Here is a 12111-nt window from a genome sequence, read left to right on the forward strand (position 1 = left end):
TTGTCAAAAACAAATGAATCTGATACTAAATAATTACCTTGCACAATGCCCAGTTAGATGATAAAAGAAAAAACTGAAAAACCTAGACAACTAGATATATGAAAAGAAGAGATTAACAATGCCATAATTTGCATTTCTAATGAGAAGCAGCTCCATTAAGTTCAAATGGGACTGCAACCTAATTTTTGAAATCCTTGAATAAGTCCTCTTGAACGCAGTGGCTCTCCCTCTCCCTTCTGGTATATGTATGACTACATTGTATAGCAAGAAGCCCAAATGAAGGAGGAAGCAGGAAGTGTGAGGTGAAACAAGAGAGAAAAATCTTTTGAAATACTTAAGAAAATATGAAAAGCAGAAGACAAGTGACTATCATTAATCTTTATGTTCAGTGAACAGTAACTAAGAGATAAAATTGAAATAAAATTGAAATAGTTTTTAAAATACGAATAAATACTAAGAGAGAAACACTTTTATTATGTGTACTGTTGTGCAGAAATGATAAAGGACTGGCTAGTGAAGCCCATCCGAGACCAACATGTGAAACCAAAAGGCACTGCAACATTTTCTTGTGACATTGTTAAAGATACCCCAAATATTAAATGGTACAAAGGTGATGAAGAAATTCCTCTTGAACCTAATGACAAAACTGAAATTATAAAAGACGGGCATCATATCTACCTCAAAATTAAGAATGCCACACCAGATGACGTTGGAGAATATACAGTTGAAGTTGAAGGTCGCAGATATACAGCAAAACTGACACTAGGAGGTAAGCGTATTGCTATATTAGTACAACATGTTTGCTAGTGGTTCCATCCTACACAGTAAGAATAAAGATTGAATCTCTCAAGACTATGGAAAGGTTTTACTAATTGCATTATGTGTTACAGAACGTGAAGTTGAACTGCTTAAACCCCTTGAAGATGTTACTGTTTATGAGAAAGAAACAGCAAATTTTGATACAGAGATTTCTGAAGAAGACATCCCTGGGGAATGGAAGCTGAAAGGAGAAATCCTCCGACCCTCTCCTGTAAGGATCTGTACTTAAAAATTCATTAATTTATTACAATTATGTGGTTGATGGTCAGTAGTTGTTCTGCTGCGTAGTGTGATACAGCAAGAAGTATATTTACTAAGGTTAACAATTAATAGTAGCTCAAGAGACGGAAAGGTAGACCTATCAGTAGAAAATAATAATAAATAAATACACCTTATTCCAAGGCCACATAATTCTGTAATGGGCTTTGTTATCACAAGGATATTATAAGAGTGTTTTTTTAAAAAATCAGTATCCCTTGTCCATAAATATTTAAATTCTTTCAGACTTGTGAGATCAAAGCTGAAGGAGGAAAACGCTTCTTAACGTTACATAAAGTCAAATTAGACCAGGCTGGGGAAGTTCTCTACCAGGCTTTGAATGCAATTACTACAGCCATCCTAACAGTAAAAGGTATTATTTTTATTAAAACACTTCTTGTGTTAATTCCAGCATTGGTCAGATTGTATATTGAAGATTTTTTTTTTATTCTCAGAGATTGAGCTGGACTTCATTGTGCCTTTGAAAGATGTGACCGTGCCGGAGAAACGGCAGGCAAGGTTTGAGTGTGTGCTCAGCAGAGAAGCCAATGTCATGTGGTCCAAAGGCACTGACATCATCAAAATTGGGGACAAATTTGACATAATTGTAGATGGAACAAAGCATATTCTAGTTATCAATGATTCTCAGTTTGAGGATGAAGGGGAGTACACAGCTGAAGTTGAAGGGAAGAAGACTACAGCAAGACTGTTTGTAGAAGGCAAGTGTATTACTTTGAAGAATTAAGGAGTAAACCCTGAGAGAAGGATCAGTCATTTAAAGCTACTGCTGGATGTAACCATGTAACATTTACCTTCATTACCATTTGCTCCTTTTCAGGTATTAGGCTGAAATTCATCACTCCCCTCAAAGATCAGACAGTGAAGGAAGGAGAGACCGCTTACTTTGATTTTGAACTTTCTCATGAAGATATGCCAGTAACCTGGTACAAAAATGATAAAAAACTTCATAATAGTAGGTCAGTTCATATTTCTGCAGAAGGGAAGAAACACAAACTGGAAATAAGTGAAGTGACGCTGGACGATATCTCTGAAATCAAAGCCGTAGTTAAGAACTTGCATACTGAGGCACACCTAAAGGTCTTAGGTAATATTAGATGTTGTCATGTACAGTCTCTGTGTGTTTTAATCTCTATGTATTTGATTGTTTATAGTTTTATGTATTCATTGTAATGACTAACTTCTTCAGAAAAATGACTACTTAATACCCAACCCATATCTTATAGAGGCTGATCCATATTTCACGGTGAAATTGCAAGACTATACTGCTATTGAAAAAGATGATGTCGTTTTGGAGTGTGAACTTAGCAAAGATGTGCCAGTGAAGTGGTATAAAGATGGTGAGGAACTGGTAGCTTCCAAGAGAATCTCCATAAGGACTGACGGCAAGCGCCGCATATTGAAAATTAAGAAAGTGTCAGATGCTGATAAAGGACATTATGAATGTAATTGTGGGACTGACAAGACAAATTGTGAACTTAAGGTTGAGGGTAAGTTTTTGTCCTCCTATATGTAGGTCCTCTTCTGAACCTTTTACATTTACTGATCAAAACAGGGAATTTAAGATATATGCATATATACATATAAATATATATATCTATATATCTTTCAGCTCGAATGATAAATGTAGAGCGTCCCTTATATGGTGTGGAGGTATTTGTTGGTGAAACAGCACGATTTGAGATTGAAATCTCTGAGCCTGATGTTCCTGCAGTTTGGAAGTTAAAGGGAGAAACTTTAACAGCTTCACCTGTAAGTCTCTTTCAACAGCAGCAAGAACAAGCAATAATATAATCATTTTTATATAAAAAGAATTCTTTTTAAAATTATAGAGAATTAGTGATTAGGACAACATTTCTTCTTTTCCCTAATAACAATCAGGATTGTGAAATGATTGAAGATGGCAAGAAACACAGCCTCGTTCTTTACAACTGCAAGTTGGATATGACAGGAGAAGTGTCTTTTGAGGCTGCCAATGCTAAAAGTGCTGCAAATCTGAAAGTGAAAGGTAGGCTCCACAAGGCATCAACTTTAAGCCCATCTTGCAAAGCTTTCTTATCACTCTTCATTAATATTATCATTTATTAAATGAATAATAAAAATCCGTAGCCTGCATAATTGCTTAAAAAATATTTCTAACACTCTTCATTACCTGATTTAATTTCAGAGCGGCCTCTCCTCATTATAACTCCTCTCAGCGATGTCAAAGTCTTTGAGAAGGATGAAGCTAAATTTGAATGTGAGGTCTCTAGGGAACCAAAGACTTTCCGATGGTTGAAAGGAACCCAAGAAATCGCAGGAGATGAGAAGTTTGAAATCATATCAGAAGGCACAAGGCATGCTCTTGTCATTAAGAGTGTGGCTTTTGAAGATGAAGCAAAATATATGTTTGAGGCTGAAGACAAACGAACAAGTGCTAAACTGATCATTGAAGGTTTGTTTCTCACAGTGATTCTGCGGTTCTATTTGGTTTTTATATTTACATAGTTTGATTCGTTGGGATCTGATTTTAATGAGGTACTTTTATGGTTTAGGCATTCGTCTTAAATTCATTACCCCACTCAAAGATGTAACAGCAAAGGAGCGTGAGTCTGCAAAATTCACTGTTGAGCTTTCCCATGGCAACATTCCTGTCATCTGGTATAAAAATGACCAACGACTCCATACATCCAAGGTTATTTCGATGAAAGATGATGGCAAATTTCATACACTCATATTTAAAGATCTCACTATTGATGACACATCTCAGATCAGAGTGGAAGCTATGGACAAATCAAGTGAAGCTAAACTTACTGTTCTTGGTACGTGTGACCTGACTTTGGTTTACCGAATGGATCTTTTTAGAGATAATTTCTTCCAGATATATAAATATAGCCCTAGGCAGACTGCCAATTTGCATGAAGCACCTCCCATTTGAGGCAGCACTTGAGATCTTCTCAAGAGGTCTTGCTCCAGCCTTTGGAGAGGTTACATTTGGTTGGGGAGCGTTCTTTCAAGAGTGATGTCTGTCTTTCTCTCTCTCTTGTCTTTTTGTCATCAGAGTGTTTCCTCTTTCAGAAAGTTTTTATAGATTTAATAGCCCTAATTGTTGCACTCCGGTATTTTGCCTCTGATGTTTTGCTTATTTCTATATTTTATTTTTGTTTTGTTATTTTGTTGTGTAGTTGTACTCTAATTTGTAACTGCTATCTGTCTCTAATTTGTAAACATTTTATATGACAACTTCATTAGCTAATTAGACCTACAGGACATAGTCTGTTTAGTTGTTCGTTGTCTTTATTGCCATGTCTTTGTAAGAAGTATATAAGTGATTTATAAACTCCATAGACAACCCTTCTTTTGAGTTCTATATACACCAAATCTCAGATACCTTTCCTATTAAAATTCTCAAGAGTGTCTCACTCATTGTGGAGCATATTGACCAAGATGAATCAAGAGACTGGTTTGGACGAGATAGCTTCCTATATTCCTACCTGTTGAGGCCATTTTCTTACAGTCCCCTTTTTATTACTGTCTTTTAAGCATAAGAATAAGAAAATAAGCTTTAGGCATGAAGCTAGGAAACTAATTTTTACTGAGCAAAATAGCTTTTATGTTTCTGCTTAATTCTGTTTTTTTTTAAATTTGTTCTGCTATTTTATTTGTTAGAGACTCCATTTATTTCAGCATTTCGTCTTTTTATGAATGTTTGGATATTGTGCCATCACAGTTTGTTTCAGTTTGTTATTAAACCACCTTTAAATCTTATAAATAGAAAGGGTATAGATTTTTAAAATAGAAATAGCTTGTGGAACACCTTGATAAATATTTCTACGTTTTATTTTCTAAAAAACAAAATCAGCCATTTTTTCCAGAATAACTGGGAATGTGTTGTCAGTGAGCTGTTAATTTTAGTTTTGGAAAGTTTCCTCAATATGTTGGAAAGCCAAAACAAAAACATACCTCCACTAAAAAGCAAGGAAAACATTTAAAGTCCTATTGGTAAGCCTCTAACAGCTTTTGAACTTATTAATAATACTTACAATGTGACATATTTACTTCAACTTGCAGAGGGAGATCCTTATTTTACTGGGAAGCTTCAAGATTACACTGCTGTGGAAAAAGATGAGGTTGTTTTACAGTGTGAAATTAGCAAAGCAAGTGCTCCAGTAAAATGGTTTAAAGATGGACAAGAAATAACTCCATCTAAGAACGTGATTATCAAAGCTGATGGCAAAAAGAGAATGCTTATCCTCAAGAAGGCACTGAAAAAAGATATTGGTCAGTACACCTGTGACTGCGGTACTGACCAGACATCTGCCAAGCTCAACATTGAAGGCAAGTTCTTCTCAGTAATGTATTATTATAATCTTTTATACGGCGCCTTGAAGATCCTGCAGTTGAAAAATAGGACATAGAACTTCTAAATCCATCACTCAATCAGCAATTGTCTTTTCAATCCTTCTGCTGCAGAACACAGCCATCTTATCATGATGACTGACAGTATTGGGCTTTTTTTTTTCTTTCAGACCGTGATATATCTATTGTGCGTCCCCTATATAGTGTGGAAATATTTGAGACGGAGACAGCTCGTTTTGAAACTGAAATCTCCGAGGAAGATATTCATGCAAACTGGAAACTGAAAGGACAATCCTTGGCTCAGTCACCTGTAAGCAATGCTTCTGTTTGTTCTGAGAGTAGACCACACTGATGGGTAATCGCATTTCTCTGTGCAATACATAATTATAGGCTAAATGTTGAGTAAAATTCAACATGTTGTGTTCAACAGTTTACAGGCAGAAAAATGGTTATCTTCTGCTTGACTTTCCCTTCATTCAGGGCAATATTCAACCCATTTTAGTAGGATTCTGGCTATCTAAAAAGTCTCTCTCTCTCTCAAGGGCAGGGGAGGGCAGGGAAAAGATTTAACATATTTCTTTCTTTTAATTAATATAAACATTTTACAGAATATAGTGGGATTGACATCTGCATACTTTTTGTCCTGCTGGAAATAGTTCCTATTGCAATGTTCACACTCCAAGGAACTAAGAAACATAGTGGCAAAACAGCTGGAACCAGGATAAGTGTGTGTGTGTGTGTGTGTGTGTGTGAATGAATGAAATGCTAGCGCCATTTTGAATACAAATGTTGATAAAAAGAATGCAAATGACCCCTTCATAAGAAAATACTTTGGGAACTGCCACTATTAAAACAAGTAGTTACAAATTTTGCATTTTCTTTGGAAGGAGTGTGATATTAAGGAAGAAGGGAAAAGGCACTGTGTTGTACTCTACAATGTACGCTTGGACCAAGCTGGTGGTGTAGACTTCCAAGCGGCCAACGTCAAATCAAGTGCTCATCTTCGAGTGAAACGTAAGGGCCTTACAAATCTATTTAGAAAAGGGAACATATTGGTTTTGCAGTGTCTGTTGTTAGTCCTATGGATCTGAATGGGAATCAATCAGATAAGGGTGGAGAGGAGGGGTCACCGGGAATGATTCAGATATTCTGGCATATTGATGTAGTCCAGGGTCTTATCACTATTATAACAATATTCAGTTAGCTAATTCAAACTAATACTTCCAATTCAGTTTGAGTTTTCTTTTGTGTCATATAAACTTTTAACCCAACCATTAATTGGGTTAATTAGGCCTTCCTCAATCAGTTACTATGCAATATAAATGGATACAAATGAATTATTTGCTCATAGCTATCTTCTTAAGAATTTGACTTTGGGTTTTAAGATTGGAGAAATAACCCAGCAATTTGTAGAAAGTGCTAGTAGATTGATTAACCATCTGCATAGTTGAAGACCACTTTCCTCTCTAGCCAATAGAAAGTGTTGCTATTTTGGATGGCTCACTCTTATCTAGCAAGAGGCATGTGGGGCTTGGCAGGGACACAGATGCAAAGCAACTTTCTAGCCGATCTTTTCATTGAAAAGACACCAGCTCTGTGAGTAGGGAATCGCCAGCGATCAGCCCTTCCTCTGATCTAGTTAATTTAAACAGTTCAGTTTGATTAGATTCCCTCTCTGTCTTGGGAAGAGGCTCTATGGCAGTTAATAAAGGGTGGAAGCGATCAGTTTGAAGATGATTTCTTCTTTTCTTCAAGCCCGTATCATTGGCCTGCTGAGACCACTCAAAGATGTAACTGTGACGGCTGGTGAAACGGCAACATTTGAGTGTGAACTCTCCTATGAGGGAATTGTAGTGGAATGGTTTCTGAAGGGACAGAAATTGGAACCCAGTGACAAGGTACAGTAGATGATCTTTCCTTCATCCCGTGGTCCTCACCTTTCCCACTGTTTTCCCACTTTCTAACCTCCCTCCTCTTCTTTCCTGTTCATCTTCTCACCCCACTTGGCGAGCCTCCAAACTCTAAACTGAAGCTACAGCCTGACAACACCTAGCTGAGACTAATTCCCAGTTAACAGTCGGGGCATTCTTCTGGCTAGATGTGTATCAGATTGCCTTGCAAAGGGCCATTCTAAAATATCAATTGAAAAGCGATTCTCAAAAAAGTTGATGCACAGGGAGATCACTGATGTCAGTGAATCTGGGGAAATGTTATCACCGCTGATGTCAAGGGGCAACAAATATCCTGGTGGTTATTTGTGTGGCTTTCCTTATACTTCATGTCCACGGAATCCAGACCTGGCGTTCGTTGTTGCTTACAAGGGATGAAGGAGTTTGGGAAATTCCATTTCAGGCATTTTAGCAACACTTCCAGAGATATCATTCTAGGCAGAGTTACATGCTGAGCTTTTCCCACTTTCTATTTTTAACTCTTTGTTAAGTGTGTGTTAGCACCACTGAGATGTGAACTGCCTGGAATGCATTTCACTGACTATTTAAAGTACTTTAGCAGAAGTTATATATTGTAAGTACTGGCCTGCCTAGGTTCTATTAAATGAAATGTTTATTTCATGCTTATTTTATTAGTTCATCTGCTTAGATAATTGGAGTATCTATTAATAGTAGGCTTACACAGAGAAAACCCACAAAGGAAAATCTAAATCTGCTTGTTAAAATGAAGGCTTGATGGCTAGTCAGGCTTGAGAATTTAGCATAATATCTTCAGGCTCCAAAACTGTAGGTTATTCTCATATCTTAGGTTAAACTGCTACCAGGTTATTAGTTACCTAGATAATTCAATGTTTACTGCTTCTTAAGTATTTTAAAGATAATAAAGCAGCTTTTAAAGTTATTTGCTTTAAAAGTTCTCTAAAACAGATTAAAACAAAACTCAAACTATAATTCCAATAAAACACCACAAAGTCATAGCACAAGAACCCTAACACAGCAACTGAATTAAATCAGAGATTATCATAATAGCAGCAACAATCAAATAGGATGCATATGATTATTTTTTCAATGAAAAGATTCAATGCGATTATTTCTTAATATCAGTTTGCAAGTTTTTTTTAAATTCTAAGTTATTCACTTATGTCGGTTTAAGAGGCTGTAAGAACATTTGTAGAATTTAAGTGCACTCTTGCACACTCCAGCTATAGGCATTACATATGCAGAAACAAACTTTTCCACATATCTCACCTATATGACAAACAATGGTGCAATATGGATCCTGTACATTCTGTTCTCCTCTTGGCTGAGCATCTGAATTTGATCATACAGAACCCAAGTGACGGATTGTAGAAAAACAAAGTTCCACCAGCATCTGTTTGAGAGAAGGATTTGAGACTGGATTCAGGCTACCCAGTTTCTTTTCCCCAGGAAAAAGATACTCCTTTGAAATGAGCTTGATCACAAGGGCCAACATGAATATGTCCATCTTGTTTTATTGGCAAAAGTTTGAGTGTGATTTGCCTTCTTCTGAGATTTTTTTTTCAAATTCTTGGCCTGGTCTACAGCCCTGGATTCTCCTGGTGGTCTCTCGTCCAAGTATTCATCAGGGGTGACTCTGCTTAGGTTTGGGAGCTCAGATAAGGTGGTGGGTGCTGTCGCCTGCTGTGGCCCCTTTTCCTGAATTATATCTCCAGAGGAAGACTCAGCAAGGCTGCAGTACATGCATATCATGGGCTGCTTTGAATTGGAGCTTCTGTACTGTTTGTTTTTCATTTTTTTTCCTCACTTGGGAAGAATTTTTTTTTCCTTCAGTGCTGAACTATACACTACTGTATCTGCCATCTACTGATGACTAAATAAATTACAGCCAAATAAAAAAAGTTGTTACAGAGGTAAATGTAGAGAGGTGAAATCAGTGCATATACAGTACTGTATATGTTGGGGGAAGCAAACAATTCAACATACACATAGTTATATTTACGTGTGTGTGTGTATCAGTACAGATATCAATATAGAGATGATTAAAATGTATAAAATAAAACATTCCCAATGAATCTGGGTCCTAGCCTTAACCACTTCTGGAATTCAGCTCTTGAAGTGCCAGGCAAGAGTTGGTGCTGCCTTGAGTTGGGAAAAGTTGTGAACCCCCAGTTCAGAGATGTTAAATATGTATTTATTGAAGTTACGTGTTAAATATTTGAGCTAAGATTGTAATGCAGTCTTTTCTTTTCTTTTAGGTTGTGCCCCGTGCTGATGGAAGAGTTCATACTCTTGTTCTCAGGGATGTGAAGCTAACAGATGCTGGAGAAGTCGCACTGACTGCAAAGGACTTCAAAACTAAAGCAAACCTTTTTGTAAAAGGTAAGCTTTGTAGAAGTGCAATTTATCCTTTAATAGGATGCTTGGTGATGCTGACCTGGATAAGGCAAAGTGTCTGGTTGAATAATTATTTCATAACCTAAAATGCAGACTGGAATGGTGGCCATATTTCAGTCTTTAAAAGAAGGCAAGAGTAATAGCTAACATGTTGTTCTCTCAAGTCAATTTTATTTTTTATATATATATTTTGTTTGTTTGTTTGTTTATGTGCCTTTGACTCCTGGCGACTGCCTGAACAAGTCCCTGCAGTTTTCTTGGCAAGATTTTGGGAGTGGCTTGCCATTGCCTCCTTCCCAGGGCTGAGAGAGAGTGACTGACCTAAGGTCACCCAGCTGGCTTCATGCCTAAGGCGGGACTAGAACTCAGGGTCTTCCGGTTTCTAGCCCAGTACCTTAACCACTACACCAAACTGGCTCTCTCTAAGTCAAATATACAAGACCTAAATATTGGGTTTATTTTGTTTCTCAGAACCACCTGTGGAGTTTACTAAACCCCTTGAGGACCAAACTGTGGAGGAGGAAGCCACTGCAGAATTGGAGTGTGAAATATCCAAAGAAAGTGCGCCTGTGAAATGGTTCAAGAATGGTCAGGAAATCCACAAAACAAAGAAATATGATATCATCGCTGATGGCAGAGTCAGAAAACTTGTCATTCGTGACTGCACGCTGGATGATGCTAAAACATACACCTGTGATGCTAAAGATTTCAAAACTTCTTGTTTCTTGAACGTTGAACGTAAGTCTGCTTGTAATCTCCTCAAAAAAACTAGATGCTTCGCTGTGTTGTTCATTCACTTCTGATTCTTCATGATCCAATGAACAGTAGTTCTCCAGGACTGTCAGCCATTTTTTCTTTGGGTTCTTGCAACCTGGTGCTAACCTTGTCTTGTCTTCTGCTGCCTCTTTTTCTGTAGCCTTCGATTTTCCCAAGCATCAAGGTCTTCTCCAAAAGTTCTTGCTTCCATATTATGTGCCCCAAATATGGAAGCTTTAGTTTCATTGTAGTGTTTCCAGTGAACGGTCTCATTTTGTTTATTTATTTGACTTATTCAATTTGTATGGCCGCCCATCTCACCTAAGTGACTCTGGGCGGCTCACAACAGTTTAAACAATTTAAAACAACCACCCAATAAAAACACATTAAAAACAGATGTACAAACATACAAAACCATCAATAACCACATTAAAACAAAAATAACCATGATCAGTGGCAAAATCCATCATTGTGTCAAACTCAGCACAGCCATTGTAAACGTTCCCCACCATTGCTGGACTCCCAAGCACAATAGCAGAGCCATGTCTTCAGGGCCTTCCTAAAGGCTAGTAGGCTCAGAACCATCTAGTACTGAATGTTTTGTTCTTCTTGCAGGCCAAGTATTCACTGCAATTTTCTCCAGCATTTTAATTCAAAGGCTTAATTGTACAATACCCCCAAAAGTGGAGATGTCATATTATTATTATTATTATTATTATTATTATTATTATTATTATTAATCATTATTATATTTTTATTAATAATAAATAATTATTTTAAAATAATAATAATTATGTTATTATTATTAATAATAATAATAAAAATGTGTTATGGCTGCCCACTCCAGTAGACTCTTCGTGTGACTGTGCAAACCTGATAATCTGATGAAATGCAATCATCTATCTAAGTGCATGGGGAATTTATCCTACATCTGAAATGTCCTCCTCTACTTTCATTTTATTTGGTTTTTCATCTATAAATGTCAAAACATAGCAACAGCCTTAGCTATAAACTTTCATTTTCATATAGATCTGTTCTTAATTGAAATACGCATTTTCTCTTCTAGCCCTTCGTGTTGAGTTTATTAAACCTCTTACTGATCTTGAAGTTAAGGAAAAGGAAGTGGCTCGGTTTGAATGTGAAATTTCCCGACCATCTGTTAAGGTCTGTGATATTTAGCAAATCTAATACCTGAACTTTTCAATAAATTTTATTTAGAATCACAAAACCTATGTTTCACTTATCAGAATTCTTCCTGTTTCCATCAAAGAGTTAGATTCTAGCCATTGTGCTTGTGTTAAATGCTTGCATAAACCAAAAGATGTTCGCTAGGCTTTGTCCATAGGCAGTCGTTGGCTACCACATTCCTATTATTGCTTCCTTCCTGTTTATTATTCTCGTCCCTAATAACAAAGATATTTTAGACCAATAATAGGTACCATTTAAAAATATGCAAATGAAATATGTATAAAAATATATTCTGTCTATATGCTGGATTCAGTTAGAGAATAAAAGATTTATGCAGTTGTCCTGGTGGAAATTTTACATCATGCAGAGAACATCAGATACATATAATGGGCTGTCATTTGATGGCAAA

At 36.7% G+C, this 12111-nt stretch overlaps 1 protein-coding gene across 9 annotated transcripts in view; it reads left to right on the forward strand.

The window, feature by feature from the left end:
• The window catches only part of TTN (titin), a 299036-nt gene that overhangs the window by 189597 nt on the left and 97328 nt on the right, over nucleotides 1-12111 (forward strand). For all 9 annotated transcript variants that reach the window (XM_088135751.1, XM_088135752.1, XM_088135753.1 and 6 more), the window contains 17 exons: nucleotides 494-769; nucleotides 891-1030; nucleotides 1324-1450; nucleotides 1533-1796; nucleotides 1916-2182; nucleotides 2322-2585; nucleotides 2708-2847; nucleotides 2977-3103; nucleotides 3263-3529; nucleotides 3630-3896; nucleotides 5146-5412; nucleotides 5604-5743; nucleotides 6321-6447; nucleotides 7189-7331; nucleotides 9620-9743; nucleotides 10230-10496; nucleotides 11581-11678. In XM_088135751.1, the coding sequence (XP_087991877.1) occupies nucleotides 494-769; nucleotides 891-1030; nucleotides 1324-1450; nucleotides 1533-1796; nucleotides 1916-2182; nucleotides 2322-2585; nucleotides 2708-2847; nucleotides 2977-3103; nucleotides 3263-3529; nucleotides 3630-3896; nucleotides 5146-5412; nucleotides 5604-5743; nucleotides 6321-6447; nucleotides 7189-7331; nucleotides 9620-9743; nucleotides 10230-10496; nucleotides 11581-11678 (3305 nt within the window). The remainder of the gene's footprint in view (nucleotides 1-493; nucleotides 770-890; nucleotides 1031-1323; nucleotides 1451-1532; nucleotides 1797-1915; nucleotides 2183-2321; nucleotides 2586-2707; nucleotides 2848-2976; nucleotides 3104-3262; nucleotides 3530-3629; nucleotides 3897-5145; nucleotides 5413-5603; nucleotides 5744-6320; nucleotides 6448-7188; nucleotides 7332-9619; nucleotides 9744-10229; nucleotides 10497-11580; nucleotides 11679-12111) is intronic.

Source organism: Python bivittatus, unplaced genomic scaffold (genome assembly GCF_059951505.1).
Source record: "Python bivittatus isolate LINGU-HERP-01145 unplaced genomic scaffold, Pbiv_v1 ctg000200_np1212, whole genome shotgun sequence".
NCBI classification, from domain to species: Eukaryota; Metazoa; Chordata; class Lepidosauria; order Squamata; family Pythonidae; genus Python; species Python bivittatus.